The 21,629-nt window shown below is 29.8% G+C and overlaps 2 protein-coding genes across 14 annotated transcripts in view; both read left to right on the top strand.

Moving 5' to 3' along the window:
- The window catches only part of LOC141531521 (disks large 1 tumor suppressor protein-like), a 309,925-nt gene that overhangs the window by 145,901 nt on the left and 142,395 nt on the right, over nucleotides 1–21,629 (top strand). The gene's annotated exons all lie outside the window — the stretch shown is intronic.
- On the top strand, nucleotides 7,618–10,127 carry LOC141531529 (uncharacterized). Its single transcript, XM_074249416.1, has one exon. It carries the CDS (start codon nucleotides 9,493–9,495, stop codon nucleotides 10,042–10,044), a length of 552 nt encoding a protein of 183 aa, XP_074105517.1. The 5' UTR covers nucleotides 7,618–9,492; the 3' UTR covers nucleotides 10,045–10,127.

Genomic DNA, 21,629 nt, shown 5'->3' on the forward strand with positions numbered 1-21,629 from the left:
ATTTTCGAGTTATAGTTAGGAAGGGTAATGCGCCTATAATCTCAGCCTCGTGACGTCATTTCAAGCTTACCAAAATGCCTATCTTTACGCATACGTATCGAAAATAGCTATTTTTCTGTTAGAGTAACAATTTTTTTCGTTTATGACCGGATACTAATTTGGTGTTTATGATTGGACTAAAAAACAATCAGTTTTTAATCAATTTTTAAAAATGAGTTAATCGAGGTATGTACCTACTTTGGTACATAGATGAAAATTATTTGAAAACATAATTTGCTACCTTAGCGAACGAACTCGTGAAAAAAGTGAAATCATTAAATAAATAATAAAATAAGATCCTTGTAATAAAAACTCGTTTTTTATTGATAAAATTGCAAAAAAAAAAAATTTAATTGCCTCGAATATCAAAAGCTGAGATTTCCTTCATAAATCTTAGCATAAAATTTATTCATTGGGAATTTACTTCTACCTGAATGCTTATATTCAAGTATTTGAATTAAAAATCTCGAGTACCATCATAACAATCCGGATATAAATGTTTAAAGGTTTCAGCACTAAAAAGAGTTTTAATTAATAGTTGAAAAGATGAAAACACATGCTGTGCAGTTTTTCTTAAAATTCAAGCATATCATATTGTATATTCGGCTAAAATTAATAAAATTGTAGCTCATTATCAAACTTTTTACTTTAATAATAACTATAATAATGGCGGTGAAGGATAGAAATAAAAGTACGTAAAGCTCTTCAGCTATAAGCACTTAGTTACTTCAAAGCTATTAGTATTTTTCCATTATAATCAGTTAAATATTCCATTGCATTGAACAGAGTAATTCTTAATGCCGATAATAGCTGTTGAATGTCTGAAGATGAGAATTTATGAAGTAGTTTTATTATTTTTTTATTTTATGGAATAACTTATTAATTATAAGAACTGAAAATATCCTTAAAGAACTAATTAAGATCGAGTGAATATTTTAGTTGAAAAGTTTATGAAAAATCTTGAGAGTGGTTATCGATCGCCGAAGAATTTCTGATGACGGATTCAAAGCACTTTGTGAGAAAGCATTCGGCTAAAAAGAAAATGAAAAATATTAAAGAAAAGCTTGTTATTTGATCGGGAAAAGTTTTGATAAAACTTATTTATTAATTAAATTTTGTGTGAAAATTTTTTCACAATTACTCCACTTCAATTTTTTCACCTTACATTGCCTAACAAGATCATATTGAACACGAGAATCACGAGCATGAACACATGTAATATGACGAAAAAAAAAACTTCTTAGTATTTTTTTCCTCGTATACTTTTGCACTCTTTGATATTCGACTCTCCACACATCAATGTTTTAACGGCACGTCTCACAGATGAAAAAACTTTTTATAGGACGTATATATATTCATCTGAAGTTTAAGCTGACATGAAAATTATTTACGATCAATATTTCTTTATCGGCCCGCTTATTTTTTTCATCAACCTTTTTATTTTTTATTTCTTAAAACAGTTTTTATTGACGAAATAGTATATCTTATTTAATACTTTTTGCAGTGATGACTTTAAGCTGAAAAATATTGTTAAAGTTAGACAATAAATCCTAGATGAAATCTCCGAGTTTTGTAACAATGCTGGGTCAGCAGCTACTCTCAAGATTTTTCAGGAAACGAATCTCTGGTTAAAAGTCGCTCTCGGACGTGCAAGTGTCAACTTTTAATGTTACTTATTAACAAACTTCCAAAGTTTATCGAGTATTATTGAATGTTATGGCACTTTAACTCTATAATGATATCGATTTTCAAGATTAATGTTTTTTTGATTTACGCTTATAATAATTGTTCTTTTTTAACTTCAACTTATTTTTTTTCAGTTTATTTTTTACAAATTGACCAAAAATAATTTATCACAATTTAAAAATGCTTTTATGTGTTCAAGTAATTGAAATAAATAAAAATTTTTAAGGTTCAATCAATAAATTTTTTCATTAAAATGGAAAGTACTTTTTCGATTTTGTGAAAATAAAAAATCCATTTAAGCAGACGGATATTAAAATAAAATAATAGAATTTTAGCAAGAAGGGGTTGTTGGGTAGTCGTTATCGTAGCGATTCAATTTTCTGAACCGCAATCTTGAAGATTCGTCGGCACCTAAAAGCTTTAAGGATAAGTCGTCTGTGTAGTTTTGAGATGCTTGAAATTTATCAATTTGGAGCGAATTGGACACGTGACAAAATCGTATTGTCTAACGAACTGTGCTGTAAAGTGTTAGCGAAATAGTGTGTATCTTTTATATATACTATGAGTGGGTACTTTTCTTCAACTAAACGTCTCGACTGACTAACGAAGGGACTTGTACGTCAACGGAAATTGTTACCGGAGCTTCACTTCGCTATTTTTTCGTTTATTTTTTTAACGTTTTTCATCTTCTTGTCTGCCAAACCAATGTCATTTTACGTTCGTCGCGTCTGTTCAATCTTATCATTTTTTTATTTTTATCATAGAAGTAAATTTAACTCTGAGTCGGAGCTCCCGTCAAATCGACTTTGATTCAATACGCCAATTTCAAATCGCCAACTCGACTACTTTTTTACTGCTCAAATTAAGCTTAAGATTTTTCACCTGTGACATAATAATTTTCATGTTCGACTTACCTCGATTTTACGTGTCGAAATATCACCATAGCAATGATAGATAAAATATAAATTTATATATTATTTTATATTCTCATTTTATATCAACATCTACTTCAAATAGTTGAGTTTTATTCAACATTAAAAATCAACGTTGTATTCTGATGATATTTAAATATTTGAACAATTTATTAATTTTTGAATCACGTATTACTTTATCAGTTTCACACATTTTTTCATTTTTGGAAAATAAAAAAAAATGTAAACATACCGAGAATGTATTAGAAATTTTTAATTTTTATATACTTTTTAAATTATCAAAATGCATCGGTCATTAAAAGTGGAAATCAATTGACTTCTTTAAGTACGAAATAATCTAAATAAATTTGATAAGTCTTGATTACATTTTTTTTTTCAAAGTTATTAAAAAACTAGTATATTAAACAAAAAAGACCATGAACAAAGTGAAAGTTCCAAAAGATAAAACAGTGGTGTGATATGATCATAATTATATTTGGAAATTGCGTTTCTTGAGTTAAAAAATCCGTTTTTTGGAGAAAAAAAACATTTCGAAGAATCATGAAGGAACTTCAATTTTATAATTTTTTAAAATTTATATTACTGATATACTGTCAATACTTCTATAAGAAATTTTTTTTTTTTTTTTTTTTTCAATTAATAACTTGTATAACTAAAACGTTTCCTACAAAAAACATGTCAATAAATTTTTCATTTCTTCAACTATAAAATGCGCGTATATTTGTATTCACTAAACTTTTTTCTTTATTAGTTCTATCCACATTCAAAAATGTACGATCAAGAAATTCAATGAAAAAAAAAAAAAACTTATGGTGAAAAGTTTATCGTGAAACATTCTAAGTATAAACATTTACACGATAAACTACAAGATATATAACGCGGGCTTACTACTAACTTTATCGATGTTTTGCTCTGCTAAAACTTTTCATAAGCAGCACTATAAACACAAACAATTAATTTCAGATAGATTTATATTCACGAATGTATTTAAAGTTATATTCAACTATACTGAACACTAAAAAAAGGAAGATTGGTTATCGAAAAGTAGCAAACGGTTCTTATCTCCTTGACATCTCGAGAGGTGTGCAAGAGTAAGTTAGAGACCACGAACAAAAGTCGGGGTCGAAACTGGAAGCTAGGACAATGAAGAATGGTGGTAAGGAGGTATAAAGTTGGTCCGATCGTTGACGCGAATGCGTTCGTTGGTTTTATTCCTGGGAGACTGAGCCACTTCTCAAACTTTTACTTCTTTCTCCACGAACATTTTTTTTTTATTTATTTTCATTCTCTGCTATCCCTCTGTTTGCCAACGGAAAAGTTTATGTGGGTGTTCAGAGCTTTGGTCCAAGAGCCATCGAGTTTAAATCCCCCGAGTAGATTAGGTTTCTTGCACAGATTTGTACACTGTAAACTGTACAGTTTTCCTGTGATTGGTGTGCAGGGGCTAAATTTTTCTAGGGCTCTCGTCAAACTGCTGAAAGTAATGAGTCCTCAAAAGATAAAAACTAAAGTTTCCGCATTTTATTTGGTAACCGCTCTCTGCTCTCCGCTCTTAAGTACAGTGCATTATTAGAGCTAATTAATCCAGTGGAATCATGAAACCGAATATAATGTACAGTTTACTCCCTTTACGGTTATTCTGGGCGAGGGTGGCGATATTACAGTCATTAACAGCTCACAAGTAAGCTCCTGGCATTAAATTATTATTAACCACATAATTGGGAGCGCAATTTATATTTTACATTGAAATTTTCAGGATTGTAAGCGTTTTATCATTTACTAGAGCAAAAGTTTCGTCAGTGAATTCTGAATTCCACTGGATATGGAGGATTATTATCATCTCTCGAGAATTATACAAGCTATCCTACTTACTATGAAGGCATTTGATCCCATCAGAGATCTATCTGCCCGGCTATATTCTCATCCTCTGTATATACCTACATTGAGTGCTGTGAATATAGAAGTGATAAAGAGATAAATTCTACCCGAGAGACTGGTGAAAACCCTGGGGATTACTCCAGACACTGATAGATTTTATTGAAAAATTAACTTCATTAGTTACACCTATGTTTTTTAAGTACCTTCCAATCGATAACGCCATTTTGTTCTTTTTATAACGTATTAATAAATCCAATCATTTTTTATTCTATATTAGCAATCTTTACTCGAGTAATTTGAACTTCAATTAACTTGTACTTTAAAAGTTGAGCTTTATGTACTGGCAAATTGTTTAGTTTATTGCTTCAAGAAGTTAGGGGAGATGGTATTGTTAATTTGTTGGATTAAATAAACGAAAATTGAGCAGCGAAAATTGCTTGGAGAAATCTTTGTATTCAAAACTAAAAACTTTCATTGAAATCAAATATTAATGGTGAAAGTTTCTAACATTTAAATTCTCAAAGTTTAAATCAATAAAAGTTATCTTCCAAGGTCAGGTTGATAAAATTTGAAAAGTTAGTTCTCCAAGTCTATTTTCACAAGTTCAACCGCTTCGAGTTTTTGAGAATAATCATTATTGATTAAATTTGTAAGGAAATGCTGGACAGGAAAAAAGGGATAATAGCTTTTGTGAATGAAAACCAAGAGTAGGTGAATGAATAAATTAGCAAAATATTATTTAACATAAAGATTATTTGATCAAGAAGTTGAAAGTTCAGTTGAATGTTATGAAAAGTTTAATACGACAATAACACAAAGCTGACATTAGTAATACACTTGTCATTCGTACAAATCTTCCGGTGTCGCTCGCAGTTACATCAACTCATTCGTTTTAAACAGAAACAACATTCAACAATAGCACCAACATCCGCTGCACTATGATAAAACAACATCATGATTCGCTTTGAATTATAAACTGACAGTCTACGAAAAGTTGTATGCAATACAAGTTACACTGTGACAAGTTAAACCTCCTTATTTACTCACTTTGCATTTGTAAAACGCATTGAAGCACGTTTTGTCATTGACAATGTCGGTACTCAACATCAAAAATGTTTGCATTCGGATTAAGAAGTAGAAAAATATTTCTATGTAAATAATAATTGATTCGAACAAATTAAATCAGGGTTTATTATTTTCTTCGATAAAACTAACTTTGTCGAAGCAATTATCCACAAGATTATTCTATCGATCCTTGCTGGACGCTGAGTACATTCAATGTTCCATTAAATTTGTAAATACAATCTTGCAGAATCTTGTTAAGTAAAGTTAGGTTACCTGTATACATAGTTACCATCAATGGAAGATTGATACTTGAAGTTAAAACTGTTTTTTCAGCAGATTAACTTTCTATTATGACACTCGAGGGTCAAACGAAGGTTTTGTCAAAAAATTTTTTAAAATTTCAATTTTTAACTCACTCTCTACATTATAAAGAGGTTTAACAATGACAATCAATTTTTTAATCTTCAGACGAGAACAAAGCATGGAATAGTAATTTATTTTTTAACCGAATTGAAGTTGTCTACTTAAAAATAATGTGTATACGCTTTTAAAAGTGTACAGGCGTGGCTATTAATTTAAAATACGAGATACTAGTTCGGGTTACTGATATTGCTGTAAATCTCGGTTGATATTTACAGAGGAGGATTTTTTGGAGACAATAAATTGTACAAAGGGAGTACTCAGTTGAACTGATGTAAAGAACAGCTGAGTTTTTGTATACTACAGTAAATAGTGCAATCGAGGGCAAACCTGATATATGGTAGCATACGGTACTGTCGTAATATCTCGAAAATTCAATTTATACACCAGTGATGCTGATAGCAGCATACCTTGCTCGGTGGTAGTGGCGATGCTGGAATGAGGGACTGAAAACAGGAACAGGAGTCTATAGAGAAAGTGGCTCCTACTGTACCTAGATCATCTAGGTCATAGCTTTCAATTCAATTTACATCCACTTGTAGTCACACAAAATTATGATCAGGAGATTTGAACAACCGCGCGATTGCAAACAATTTGGGACGGTTCAGGGAATCACTCAATGGTGCACTATAGAAATAGAGATCAAATCTTGGGTTATATCTTGGTCCCGTGTCTAGGTATTTATTTTATTGCATCCCAGCAAATATGCTGGCTCTAAATTGCTACCGGAGAGCCAGTCAGCAAATTTGAATCTACAAACATCAAGGATCAATAGCCGTGAGCGACTATATACATATCAAAAGCTACATTTAAATATTCTCTTTCAATAACCCTACTAACTTATAGCCTTTTAGTTCACTACTCTGTCAGTTTCATGTTATTTCTACAGTCCGGCATATTTCTATTAGTGTTTATGTGTGAGTGTCTGCTTGTCTGTTTATTAGTATTTGAACATTTTGTTGTTTATTTTTCGTTGTGTATCTTTCGACATTGTTAGAGGATTCATAGTGAATTTTATATAGTCGCTCGGAGTCCAAAAAAATTTTGTCATTTCAAAGAATTATAAACATTTAAAATTATTCAAAACTTGAATATTTTTACTTCATTTTTATTCTATTAAAATATTATACATTTTTTTTTGAAACTATGTTTTCAAAGTTAATGAGTGAGATTTTCTGAAAACTGCTGAATCGATCGATCTTAAACTTCCACAAAATTTTCAAAAATTAATGAATCCAATAAAAATTGTGATCGTGCTCACTTTTTTTTATAAAACCTCTCGGAGATCGTCTATAGAAGATAAAAAAAAATTTATTAATAAAGTTCGAAGTAACCACTATATATCAATTTTAATATTAGTCAATCAAAAATTGATTTCTGAAAAATTAATTAAAAAGTTCCTTTGAATGAACTTTCTTTATTTTTTTAATAATTATAATTAACTTTTCAGCTAAGAATTCAAGCTGCTCCAACTTCAAAAGCCTTTCAACTCTTTTTGATCGTCTTTACTTAATTTTTTATTTATTCAACTGATTTTTCTCTTTAGAAATGAGTTCTACTTCTCAATATATGCATATTGGGTCTCACCATTTTTTCCTCTATTATTAAAACAAGAGAACTAGCTAGAATCAAAGCTAACATTATTTGAAATCAATCAGCAGAGGATAATTTTTATATTGGCATTTACTTACACAGTTGAGTGTAATATCATTTTATTGATTGAAACTGAGAAATAAGAAAGAAAGAGCAAAGTTTTCTTAAGGCTACTTCATCGGTTGGCTTCCTTCAATTGGTGTGACGCTACACGGTGATTTTGCCGTGTGAGAGAAAATATTTTTCCGAAGTCGATACTATCGATTTTGCACCGGTAGACATATAGTAATAGTAACGGTAACAGTAATCTAGTATATGTAGAAGTCGAACAGTAGCAATAATAGAATAAGAGAATAGTACTCGTCGAGGAAGGAATATAAACCCGTTGGGAAGTGAACTCACGACTGGACTTGCACACGTCCAAAGTTCTTCCTACACGTTTTCCTACATTCCCGATGATAACGTTGCGGTCCAATTTCGGTTACGTGCATCAGTTTCAAAGCAAAGACACCTATAGGTACATCTATATAAGTATCGGTGTAAATTTTGTGTATATGTATGTATATATCAGTTAGTTTATCATACATGATTATAATCTCTGATTGCAGTTGCGTACTTGTTATCAGTTTTAGTAAATTAAGAGTAACTCGTTTCGGTTAAGTTTAACTCAATCGAAAAGCCATATCGGAACGTTTAATCTGTTGATATGTATTTTATTTATAAACTTGACGCTTCGCTAATGCCACAACGCGATTTCAAACTTAATATTCCAGTGGATTTCAAGTTTGGAGTTAGTAACTTGAAAAGAAGAATGAAAGTTTTTTTTTGATTTCAAAATAAAAGCAACGAAAATTATATAATGCAAGATTACAGTGTGGCTTTAGTAAAGCTGGAAAGTATTTGGGTAATACAACGAAGGTAATATTTTTCAGGTAATCCGGAAAATAAACCAGCTAAAGTGATTACTCTTTAGCTTGTGAAAGCAAAAAGCAAATAAGAGAATGAAAAACAGTGAATAATCTTGAAAAATGTAAAGCTGTGTTTTTTTAGTTTGCCAGACTTTTAAAATAAAGCAGATAAAAAGGTGGATAAGAGTATGAACAACTTGAACTACAAAATAATTCGCACTGCTCTAGTGATGTCGAACTGTTAGAAATCTCATCACTTTTATTCCTTGAGAGTTTGATCTATCTTTCCCGAGTATTACTACAACTAGAACTATAACTACTACTCTCAATTCCAACGTCTTGAGTATTTTCCCTTTTTATATTCCTCCTCATTCCTCCCTTTCCAAATCATGAAAGCTTCGCGATTCCAAGTGAATACCATCATTTCCATTCGCATTCAACTAAAGTGCACGCAAATGGAACAATCCAGCCTAAAATTTAAACGAAAGCCAAGTGTTCAAATGAATTGAAACTTTTCTCAAGACGTAATTCATTCAAGCTTATATTATACCTACTTTTCTTCCTTATACATTCTTATATTATTATTTATAATACAGTATGTACCAAAAATAAATAAAAAATAACAAGTCAACGACCAAAAGCTAAACCACTACCATTTAAAACATATTTTAATCGATAAGTGCATCTTTAATATCCATTCTACTCATGACAAATCTGAATTCATTTAATTCCATTCCTCAAGTCCAATTTCTGTGAATCTCAGGCACCTTTGACATTGACTGATGCTTTTAAATCAGTCTTAAAATACCAGATTTACTTTTTTTACCCCAAGACCCATAAATTACTCTGCCAGATAAAAAAGTTGACCTCAAATAAAATCTCATCAAAAAATAAACTAAAAAACATTGATCACTGAAGATCGATAGTTAAGAAAAAAAAAAAACAAGCCGTCAGGGATTGATTGGTTGGTGATGTATCACGAGGACACAACTGCAAGCCTCAATGACTGTGATTCAACGAGCATGAAGCAACCGGCGAGTGAGTACGTCTTGGAGGTTGCTATGGCACTGTTTGGTATGGTTTGGCTGTTGCGTGTTCGTTCGGAGATGCGTCGTTGCTCAAAGTGCCGACGCGAAGAACTGTTGACAGATCAACAACAACAGCAGCAGCAGCAGCAACAGCAGCATCACCACCAACAGACACATCCACGTCACCACCATCATCATCAGCAACAGCAACAGCATAATCAGCATCAATCACTGTCCCAAACGACCAGCTTGATTCAAACACCAGATGACGGCATCACAATGTCCTCCGTCAACACTCTGTTTACTTTGGACACTCCCGGAGCGACTGGACCCGCTGGAAGTTACTGCGAAGTTCACGGATACGTTGCGCCCAAAGAAGGTACAATCAATCTGATTACTCATTATAAATTCTGTTCTTACCTTATAAACTTGGTCCAACTCCTTTGGCACTTTCTTTCCTCATTTATTATCTTGATTAAGATTATAACTTTATAAATTATCAATTATAACTTTACACATTCAACGAAATATGTCACGCTAACGCGATAACTTATGCAAATTTCCAAAGCCGATAAGCAGTTCGAACACTATTCCATCGGTGTACTTATCTATGCCTACAAATACGAACCTATATATATATATATATATATATATATATATATATATATATATATATATATATATATATATATATATATATATATATAGATTTATACCTTCTATACATGCGAGTAATACTTGTTATACTTATTATGGGAAGCATCTGCGTAGTTATGGTACACTTCAATAATATGCGTTCTACTCGCAGATGGTGCGGTTAACGAGCCGGTTGTGACGACGTAAGCTCGCTAAATTTTAAACGCCCGAAACTTTGCATCACTCTTTCGTTAATTAATATAATACCTTTTTTAAAGTAGAGTATTATTACTAATTATCATATTATAATTAATTAACGTATTTTTGACACACCTAACACCCTGAATTGCGGATAAGTTTCAGCGTAAAATCACTTCTTAATTTTTTTTCCTTACCAAATAATAATTTGCGGCTTTTTGATTTTAAAATACTGCCTATGAAATTTTTAGATCCATTTTTTGAGCATTCTTGCACTTTCTATTATTTCCAGTAAACAATTTGACATTTTTTTACCTAAAAAAATTTTCATTGAAATATCTTTTACGCAAAAGTATTAATTAAATTTTTACTTATCCTAAATTATAAACTTTATTCTTATAAAACATATTTTCAAAGTATCAGTTACGTTTTTTTTGCAGTAGAGCAGATGTCCTCATGGAAAAAACATATATGCGTAACGTGTATGAATACATATAAAAAATGTATATTCACATATTATATCTATTTTATACGTATTCTTAGCAAAAACGTGTGTTAAAAGTTTTTTATACGTATCATACATGGAAATCATTTTAATTTAATTTTTGTTGAATATATTCATTCATTGCAAAAAAAAAAACTGAAAAATTTTTCAAAAATTGTTTGAAGGTCGAGAGCTTATTCAACTCTTTCAATCAACTTTCAATAGCTTATGTTTTTTCATCAATAAACTAATATATCCAACAAATTGAAATCATGATTGTCAGGTTATTTAACTCTTAAATTTTAAAAAATTTTTCATTTCCGCACAAAAACAGTAAATCAAAAATTTTTTTTTTATTTACAAACCAATTCAATATTTATGATGCGTACATATAATGTTTCTGAAAAAGTTACCCAAATAATATGTATTTGCACTATTACTATTATCTAAAAATTTCTAAGGCAAGTTTCATGAAATGCAGTAAAGATCATTATATTTGACCGTAAAACTTTCACATTTAATTGTTCCATAAGAACAGTTACATCCAATCCAATAAACAAAGAAACCAGAAAATATGTTTATTGCATAACGTTAGATTAAATCCGGTGTCGACACTGTATGTGTTGAATCATTTGTTGTCTTCTATCACTTACAGAGTTTTCCTCGTCCTCTTACATGTTAGTGAATACGATATTATATTTGATCTCATTGTACTTGAACGTTAACATACGTACTTCCGGTATGTATAAAGTCCAAGCTATTCAGCTGAGTACGCAGGCTTCTAAGGCTTCTAAGGTACATCACACGAAGCTCCAACCCCTCAACGAGCTTTTATAACTATATGCTTCACGTGTTACATTGACATTCTCACTATAGTACACTTGTGTTATACACTATGTAATACATAGTATGTATAGACACTTTTACCTATATACATACTGTAACGGGTATTTTTCCGGTTTTTTTTTATGGATTTTTTTTCCGTTGTGATTCAGTAATAGGCTTTACCTACATATCTATATCCCTTAGCTCGAATAAAATCTCGCCGGAGTCCAGGATCTTTTCAGGGATAGCTTATATTACTTATAAATGAAATTTGAGCCTGATTATAATTAGTACTCTATTTATTTAAGACAACAAACAACAAATATCGAAACTTAAGTTATAAAATTTACAAACTTTATGTCAAACTTTACTATATCGCACATAACCCGCACACACCGTTTGTTTTTCCGTTTTTCAGTGCCACCTGGTGGCCAAACTCTGTCTACTACCTTTACACAGTAGTATTCCTATTTTACCGATGGTTGCGCACGGCCCTACCTGCCCCTAATCCAGTCGGGGTGCTTGGAAAGCAACCCTTTCCGGTGGCCAAATTTCCCCCAATGAACAAGTCAGCACTTACCTGGTTCCTGGTCGGAGACAAGGTACGAGTTCCTTGGGTACTTCCTGGTGAAGGGTCTTCTACCAGAAGATTATAACCACTGGGAAACTTGGTTGACTTTTCCGTCAATTAAAATTGCTTTTATTAATTCCTAGACCTTTCTCTACGAGTGAAAAATTTTGAAAATTTATCGCCACCTATCGCTCGTCGTCGAACTTCAGATTTTGCAACCATCGAATATCAAATTCGCACATCCATTTCATTAGATTACAAAAAATTTCATACAAAATCATTTCCATACAAAAAGTCGTTCGGGACTTAGAAAAAAAAATAACATTTGTCAATTAATAAATTTTTATCAAAATAATTTCCTATACTAATTTTATTTCTGGGACTTAGTAAAAAAAATTAATTCTGCAATGAAAATAATTAATTAAATAATTATTCAGATATTTTGAATCTGTTCGTAGATTTTAATTAAATCTTTCTTTCAGGTAAAATGAATTTTTGTTCTTTTAAAGAACAAAAATTATCGCCACGCAGTTTCGCTTATATTAGCTCGTCAGTCTTTACTGCAAGCGATCGAGCGGCGAAATTCTTCGCCACCTCTCGCTGTGATGGTGAACTCAAAAACTTGCGCGTATTTTCAAATGATACTTAATCGCGGTCAAATATATTTTTCCTTAAAACTAAATAAACTTTTTCAAAAATAATTCGTGATATTAAATAAACAAAATTTAGAAAAAAAATATATTAACAAAAAACAGAAAACATCAATTGATTAAATTGTAAAATACACTTCGGCATTAATAGTAGTGATAATAATAATAATAATAATAATAATAATAATAAAATTAACTGCGATCGCTACGTTATCTCGCTCGCACTCACTCTCTATACCATCACAATACATAAACATTCCTATGCATGGAATATATATTATATTATATATTGTATAAAATACTGTACAGTAGTTCTATCTCCGATACAGCGCAGCATAACTGTGACGAGTGAAATTAACTTGAGCCAACTTTACTGTTGTTACCCAGCAAAACTCTTCTGACATGAGTCTGCTGGTACAGCTTCATCATCTCTCACTCTCTCCTTCTATTCCTTTTTACTTTGCTTCCCAACAATAACTGTAACAGCAGTAGCTATAACACCGTATTCTTGTATACATAGTTGTGTTCACTGTTTGCTGAATAAATACAGCAAGTCCTTCAAACTTCTATTAACAATCGACAATATTTTTGTCTTCTTATTATGGTCGGGAGCACTCGCGACCTTAATTAAATAAAATAAAGTTATAAATAAAATAAATTTGAATTCAGTTTCTTCTCCAGTCTGTCATTCTATCGTGCATCCAAACAGGCTTATTATTTTTTCAACACACATTTAGTCGACGGAAGTGAACTCTGGCGAGACTTGTTACATATTTTATGGTATGACGTTCAACTCTGTTTACGTCATTCATATTTGTTTCGCTACTATTTATCATTCATAGTGTGTAAATACAACGGTAATAAATATTGATTTAAACTAAATAATAATAATAATAATAATAATAATAATAATAATAATAATAATAATAATAATAATAATAATAAAATATTCAAAACTCAACAATAAATAAATAAAATAGTAAATTGAACTTATATTATTGTAATCTCTCTTTTCTACACGGAGAGAATTTTATGGTCGAAATATTGTAAAAAGCTCTAAGATACTTCAATAGTAATGAATACTACCTTTTATTATCATAAATATGACATCAATTATTAAAGTTATCACCAACATATTAATTTTTATCATCTGTTATGTTACTATAAAATTGTATCTTCAACTATCTCAGATAATTTGATTAAATATCTCGATGATAACTTTTAAAATCAAATTTATAATTTCTACAATCTTTGATGATAATTGTTACCATCAGAGTTTATGTTTTATTAAAATATATTAATTTTCAGTTTATGTCCACCACCACATTATTAATATTATTATTATTACAAGCAACCTTGCAGTCACTATGTGACTGCCATGACTTGTGAATTATATATAAATAAAATTTTGCTTTACTAAATAATAACTTTTGTTAAATTGCACTGTACTTTTTCAACTACTGACGTTTTTAAAGATATAAGCTCATCCCGATGTTACACTCATCAAGAGCTATCATTTGAGTACCCACATGCATTTTTAATATATTTTTCATTTATACATATATATAATATATATATAAATATATAAAATACATGAGAAATTGATGTGGGTACTTAAATTAAAGGTCTCGGTGATTTTAACTTTTATAAAATTTATTACCATCGAAGATAGTAAAATCTACAAAACAAGTATTGTTAGGGTTAATATAAAATTCTCTCCGTGTACTTATTTCAACTTTTATTTGATACTTTGCCGACTAACATTGGAAGAATTTTTTCTACAAATGTCAAAACAAAACCTTTCATCAGAGTAAAGTAATATTTATCCTAAGCAGATTAAATAAATAAAAAATTATTCACTCAATATTAAAACCACTTATGCACCGCAAATTTTTCAGTGAACAACTTATCGAAAATTTGTTTTTCTCTTTACCATTTATTGGCAATAAAAAAAAACTATTTTCGCAGTGGACCGCATCGAGTATTTCATGAACACTCAAAGGCAATTTTATTTGGTGTAAAATTGATTTTTTTTGTGAAATATTTTTCTAAAAATAAATTCTGTTAAATGCAAACAACTTTTCTATTGAAGTTATTTTCTCTCGGACATCAATTGGTTTCAACAATTAACTCATTTCAATTTTTTTTTTTAAATAAAATAAAACAATTTAATATTACCGATCACATTTATCTAAGGAAACTCTACTTATATTTAAGTTAGTCTTTTTTTGATTCAGCATCCAGTCAGATAGAATAACTGGAACTGAACACTAGATGGTCAATGTGATGTCACCGACTAGACCTTTGTAAAACGGTGGCTCTTTACAGCGGAAGCCCAAGGCGTACTCACGGTATCGCACTTTAAAGCTGAAAGCATGTTCGTGTTGGCTTGGTTCGTTCCCACTAGCTCAGCTCAGCTTGTCTACTAAATATATATGTCTTATATACTACTACCACAAGCTTTTTCTTGTGTATAATATTGTTTGGCAGTTTATTATATGCCAACCACCTTCGCACAGTTGTGACCTCTTTCAAAACAACCAAATCCACCCACATATTCTACACAACATGTCCACTCTATAGCTTTCAACCTCGTTTCTTGTCATTTACTGCTTAACTATTTTTACTTCCTTTTTTACTACGTCATTCATTTTTGTTAAAAACATTTTTTGTCCATCTGCACAATTTATGGGAAAATTTTAATCCACTTTTTTTGTTTACTTTAATCTATCTACATTCGTGTATTAATAAATAGGGAAAATAATGTTTTACTTGCTGATATAAAGTTAAAAAATGATTTTACTAAAAAAAATGAACACGATTGTTGTAAACATAAATACAATTATTGTTTATTTTTTTTCATGAGAGTTACAACTCTGTTAACAATATTTCATTCTATTTGTTTACTGTATAGAAATTGAACATTCTTTGTCTGAAAGATGAATAGATTTGTGAGTTAATAGATAAGTTTTCGAAAAAATACAACGAAACTTTTTTTCCACCAAAACAACAGCGCAGAGGTACTGCGGGTAAAAAACCGCGGATAAAGCTAATAAACAAATAAAGATAATATAAAAGTTAGATTACTTCCGTGTGGTAACTTTCTAAAAACGGTCACGAGTGTTGTAATAAATACCCCAGGAAATTAGAAAGCTTTATCTTTACTATCTTCAGCAATCACTTTTTAACTCTTTTTTTTATTTATCCTTCTTCTTTCTCTTTGTCTTCTACGGCTTCTCTATTAAGCTAATATTTTATTTTATTTTTAAAACTTTCATTGTTTACGTATACATTAAAAATAACGGCTCTCTATTCGGTGAATTTAATTTTGGTGTTACACCATAAAATCGTGTTATTACATTTTTTTTTTTTTTTTTATTATAAAACCCTTTTCCCGGCGAAATGAGCATACTTATTTTTCTTCTGCCTTCTCACTCACTCTCACTTTCTTCGTCTCGTTGGTAGCTTACTAAACGTTGTAAATTTAAACGGTAAAGTACCAGTTGGAAGTGTTGTAGTTAATGATAAAAAAAAAAAAGTTTAAAATAAAAACACCTCTAAAAAGTATACCTACAATAAGATAGAATGAGATGATTCTACAGTGGTATAATTACCAACGGTTAACTTCTTGACATATGATAAAATCAAGTGTACACTGTGAAAATTTTAATGTCCATTAGCATGAGGATGAGTATGAAAAATTTTAATAATTCAACGTGGGATATTCATTCGTAATTTGCTTACATAATTAAAAAAATTTAAGACTGAAAGTAGCTCATCTTTTTTGTTAGTTTTTGACAATTTTTTTTTCTGTCAATAACATCAACCGGATGAAATTTAATCATTATTTATTAAAAAACGGTACGTGTTTATGATCATATTTTTAAGTAATTATTGAAATAACTTAATTTTTTAACTTTTTAAAAAGATACAAGTTTTGTTATGACTAAATTTTAACAAAAGAAATTTGATATTATTTTACGAGCTTGAATATGAAATTTAAAAATTTATTATCACTTACTTTATTACAAAGTTGTACGAAAATGTACAACTTTACCCGAGACATGAAAATGATAATTTGTTTGAAAGTGATGAATCTTTGTCCTCAGAAACAATTATTATTTCCGGAGAATACAAAAGTTGAAGTGAAATTGGTGTTATCAGTTTTCTGATAATGTTAGAGACTTAAGGTAGTTGTCCTTTTGAAGGCATAGTGTCAGAACATTTAAAATTTTTCTATGCTCATTGAGGATATTAAGATACAATTACTATTAGAATTTGAAATCGATTGACGGTCTTAAATTCGAGTTATTTATAACGTACGGTTAATTTACATTGCGAGCTATGAAGAGTATGCGTTCTAAAGGGCGTTCGCAATTTTAATAAAAAAAACTAACAATCAGAAACTTTTAAAAAACTAACAGGATATTAATTAATTATTTTTAAAATTGAAAAAAAAATGAAAAAGGTATTCACTGTTTCATTATTGAGATATTACAACTGAAAGTTTAACAGTAAGGGAAAAAATATACCAGTCAGTGAATTGGCTAGAAACAATCTGATAACACTGTACGCGGGCAGAGATAGTATTATTTGAGCGGGAAATTTAAACACATATTCGTAAGCGACATTGTCAGATTTTAATTTAAGTATATGTGCATACGTAGTACGTACATATGAGTAGTTTGTACATAACCTTTTCTCGTGTACAGTATCAGTCAAAAATGATATCTCATTTTTACCACAAGCTAACTTACTATTACCGCGCATATGATTCATAACTTTTTAACAATATTGTAGCGGGACAGCTGCCTCAATCTTTCTTTTTTCATCAAAAAATTACGAAAAAAAGAAGTCATATGAGTAATTTTTATCATTTGTTGAAATTTTCAACTTCTGTATTATTAAAGTTAATTTTACAAGTACAGATTTGAAAAAGTTTTTTCATAGAATTGAGCTCTACTACTTCATGAAAAGTTAAAAACGATAGAAAACATAGAAGTCGTATTTTAAAAACCTACTTTACTAATTAAATAGTAACGTTTCATTTAACATTTGCTACGGTAATTTTAAATTAATCTATAAACTATTCAATAGAAGTATGATAGAAAACAGTGATTTGAATAGAGAAGTAAACTTTAAATTAAATAAACATCATATTTAGTAGAGTAGAACATTTTTTTCTACTATTTTATTTAATATTAAGGAGTACAAGAACTATATGTTTGGAACTTTACATGAACATACACTAAACGGTGGTAGGAGCGTTCCAATCCATTTGAGTCATGCTCACTGACCACCTGAGTGGCTATTCATCGTTCTGGGGGTTCGCATCGGGTGAATAGATGTATAGATCTATGGATGTGTGAGTATACTTCAGTATTTCTCGTTCTCGGCAACAGAGCATGTATCGATACCCTCGTACTCGAGCTTCAACAGTTCATCTCGATAAAATCGATTTTATACAAAACTTCGGCTGCATCTATATTTACCGCTTTGGTATTTTCACCCTCTGTGTATATATATATATATATATATATATATATATATATATATATATATATATATATATATATATATATATATATATGATTACTGCGAGAAACTGTTTTCGACCTGAAATAAAATTTTTTTTCTCGGTTTGGAAACTATTTTTCTACTAGCTTCTTTTTTAGCAATCGACGAGTTGATTGATTAAAATTTTCTACAGTAGTGACTCGAGATTAAATAGCTCAGTAGTAAAAAAAAAAAAAAAAAAAAAAAAAGTAATAATAATAACACATTCCATATAATAAGATATGAGTGCCACGCTACGATAGTAAAGCTAAATGCATAAGTTTGTTGTTGTTAAAGCTCTGATGAGCAAAAGAAAATAATGAAGAAAGAGATAAATGATTCGCTTCTTCTCAAACTATTAGCGGTGGGCTTTTTTTAATAATTTATCTTAGTCTTCGTGTCAAGATACGAGAATTTGTTTATCATTTTTCTAAAGTAGAAGGTTGAGATTTTTTTTTTTTGAAAAAATAAATAAAAATAATTGCTCAGGAAATTATCGTATTTTTATGTTACTTTGAAAGCTCTCAATTAAAAAAAAATTTTTTTGCGTCAATTTATAAACATTATAACTGAAGTCGTAATTTTTTTTTTTTTTGTGAATTTTACATTTAATTTTTTCAAATTAGTTTACAACGAAATGTCATTGAAATAAATTTTTGCCTTCAATCAAGCTAGCATGAACAAATAAAAAATTTTTTATTTAACCACTAATTTTTTATAGTTCTTGTAAATGCAAACATTCGTCCAAAATTTTAGATCGAGGATGAGGAATGATAAATGACAATTACCCATGTTTATTAAAGTATCAAAGCCATAAATTTTAATAAACTCATCAATACGCGGCATAAAAAAAAACGTTAGCAAATGAAACAACTGAAAGTGAAAAAAAAACAACCAATCAGCGGGCTGTACAAACTGTTAAATTTGTAAAGCCATTTTCTATGCAACTTTTTGCAAAGTCAGATTAAATCTACAGTCTCACATTCATTTTATTATTTTAATTTATACAGAAAACTCGTTATCACTGAATGTTGAGTGCACATACACACACACGCACCACGGCTGAAAATTTCATATGTAGCAAAGCCCTCATATATATAGGGAAGCTCAGTGTCATACCATTTTTCTCGTAAAACTAAATACAATTGTGCAACTAATGATGTACGTTAGTAAAAGAACAACTGTTAAAAAAAAATGTCCTCTTCCTCTCAATGCTCGGAAAGATTTTTTTACACCGACTAAAAGTGAACTTTTTTTCCACAATGAAAAAATCTTGTTATATTTCTAACCTTTATGAAAAAATTTTACTTCCAATTATGTAAATTTCATAGTTTAAGTATACAACCCCATATCCATCGTCATATTTTTTTTTCATTTATTCCCTTTTGTCAAAGGAGATAATACGTAGAAAAATAAAGCTGTTTATATATTATTAACTGGTGTAATATTCATATTATTCATTTAAATAATATTATTTTTTAGATACGCTATTTAAATATTTAATTAAATTTCTGGTAATATTAATGTCTATCGCTAATATCAATAGTGTAACTATAATAATGTTTATCTAAATAGTTTTACTGTTTATTTAGTATTATTTGAACAGATTCAGATATCCTATTGGTATATGCAAATTAAATGGATCTATCATAAGTGACTGTGAAAGAAACATCAAATCCTGTAGTGTAGATATATGAGGATTCACTGCATGGATCAATAGACGTTTATGAATTTTCATGTTTTTATGTTTGTTCACAATTTGCAATTTTTTATCAAAGGTAACAGTTTGAAAATATTTCAAATGAAATAAAATATAATAATTTATGCTACATATGTTAAAATAAATATGGAAAAAGATTCAATTTGATAAAAATAAATAAATATTAACTTTTTACGAATCAGTGATTCAGTAACCTCAAATAAATGATTTATTTGCAGTAAATATTCATGTTGTTTTCAAAAATGATAAAACATTTCAAATATTTGAAAAATTCACACAATTGTTGATCGAATGAATTAGTTATTTACGTCATTAAGCCGCAAAGGGCCAATATTCTGAAAATTATAAATTTATTTTATATTCCTTGCAAAACACTCATTATTATTTAATAAATGTTTTAGAATGCTTTTATAAAAGGCACAAAGATAGTCTAAGTTCAGTGTATATACTAATTATAAGCAAAATAGCGTCATTGTTATTTTACTAATATTCGATCTCCTTCGCAATAAACAGCAATAAACGAAAAACAAAGAAAAAGAAGGGGAGGTTACTTTTGTGGCTTAGATTGAAAAAAATAGGGGGTACAGTCAGTTTTCTAGAAATCAGTTTCTATATGGACGCCAACTGGGGTTCAAAATTAAACTTACTGACTGAGTATGACGAAAAACATTTAATATGTTTCCAATCGCGCTTTCACCATGATAATATTTAAAAAATTGTAGTAATTGAATTTATTATTAATTTTGAGACAGTCTTCTCTTTATGATCATAATGATAACTTGTTTAATGAAAGTAAGAAAAGTAAGAAAGAAAATCCGGAGGTTAATAAAGTGAAGCTATGAAGATAATTAATGAAACATCATATCCAGACTCACGTATGATTAAACTTTTATCATAACAAAGCTGTCAAAGAGTTACAAACAATCTCTCCTCAGATCCTCCTGTAAAATTAATTGAATTTCCTTCAGTAAAGCTGATACATACCTATAGGTATAGGGATTTTAGACAGCATTCGAACTCGGTAACAAGGAAGAATCGACATTTGCTTTGATCAGTACAAGGAGATTTAATGAACGTACTGCCTGTGATCTTCAAATCAACATTATACAGTAAGTAATTATACACCTATGAAAGCTCCCGCGATGATAGTTCTAGCAGCTAATTTTCATAAGCCGCTTTTGGTAATACTTTGGTGATAAATTTAAGTAATCGAGTCATTTACTTAACAACTCTTTGAATTTTTAATCATTTTTTTTTTTTTTTTGTAATAATTAACCATGTTTTTATTTACGTTATAATTATTTATGGGAACAAATGTTAACAAGAGTATTAATTAACGAATACAAATTTTGGTTACCGCTCGAATCAATGAATGTTTGCTTTTATATAGATATTTGTTAGGAAAATATAATAATTTTCCGTACTGATAATACGATGACA

Source organism: Cotesia typhae, unplaced genomic scaffold (genome assembly GCF_013202065.1).
Source record: "Cotesia typhae breed Kobodo isofemale line unplaced genomic scaffold, CoteBio_Ctyphae contig_5, whole genome shotgun sequence".
NCBI classification, from domain to species: domain Eukaryota; kingdom Metazoa; phylum Arthropoda; class Insecta; order Hymenoptera; family Braconidae; genus Cotesia; species Cotesia typhae.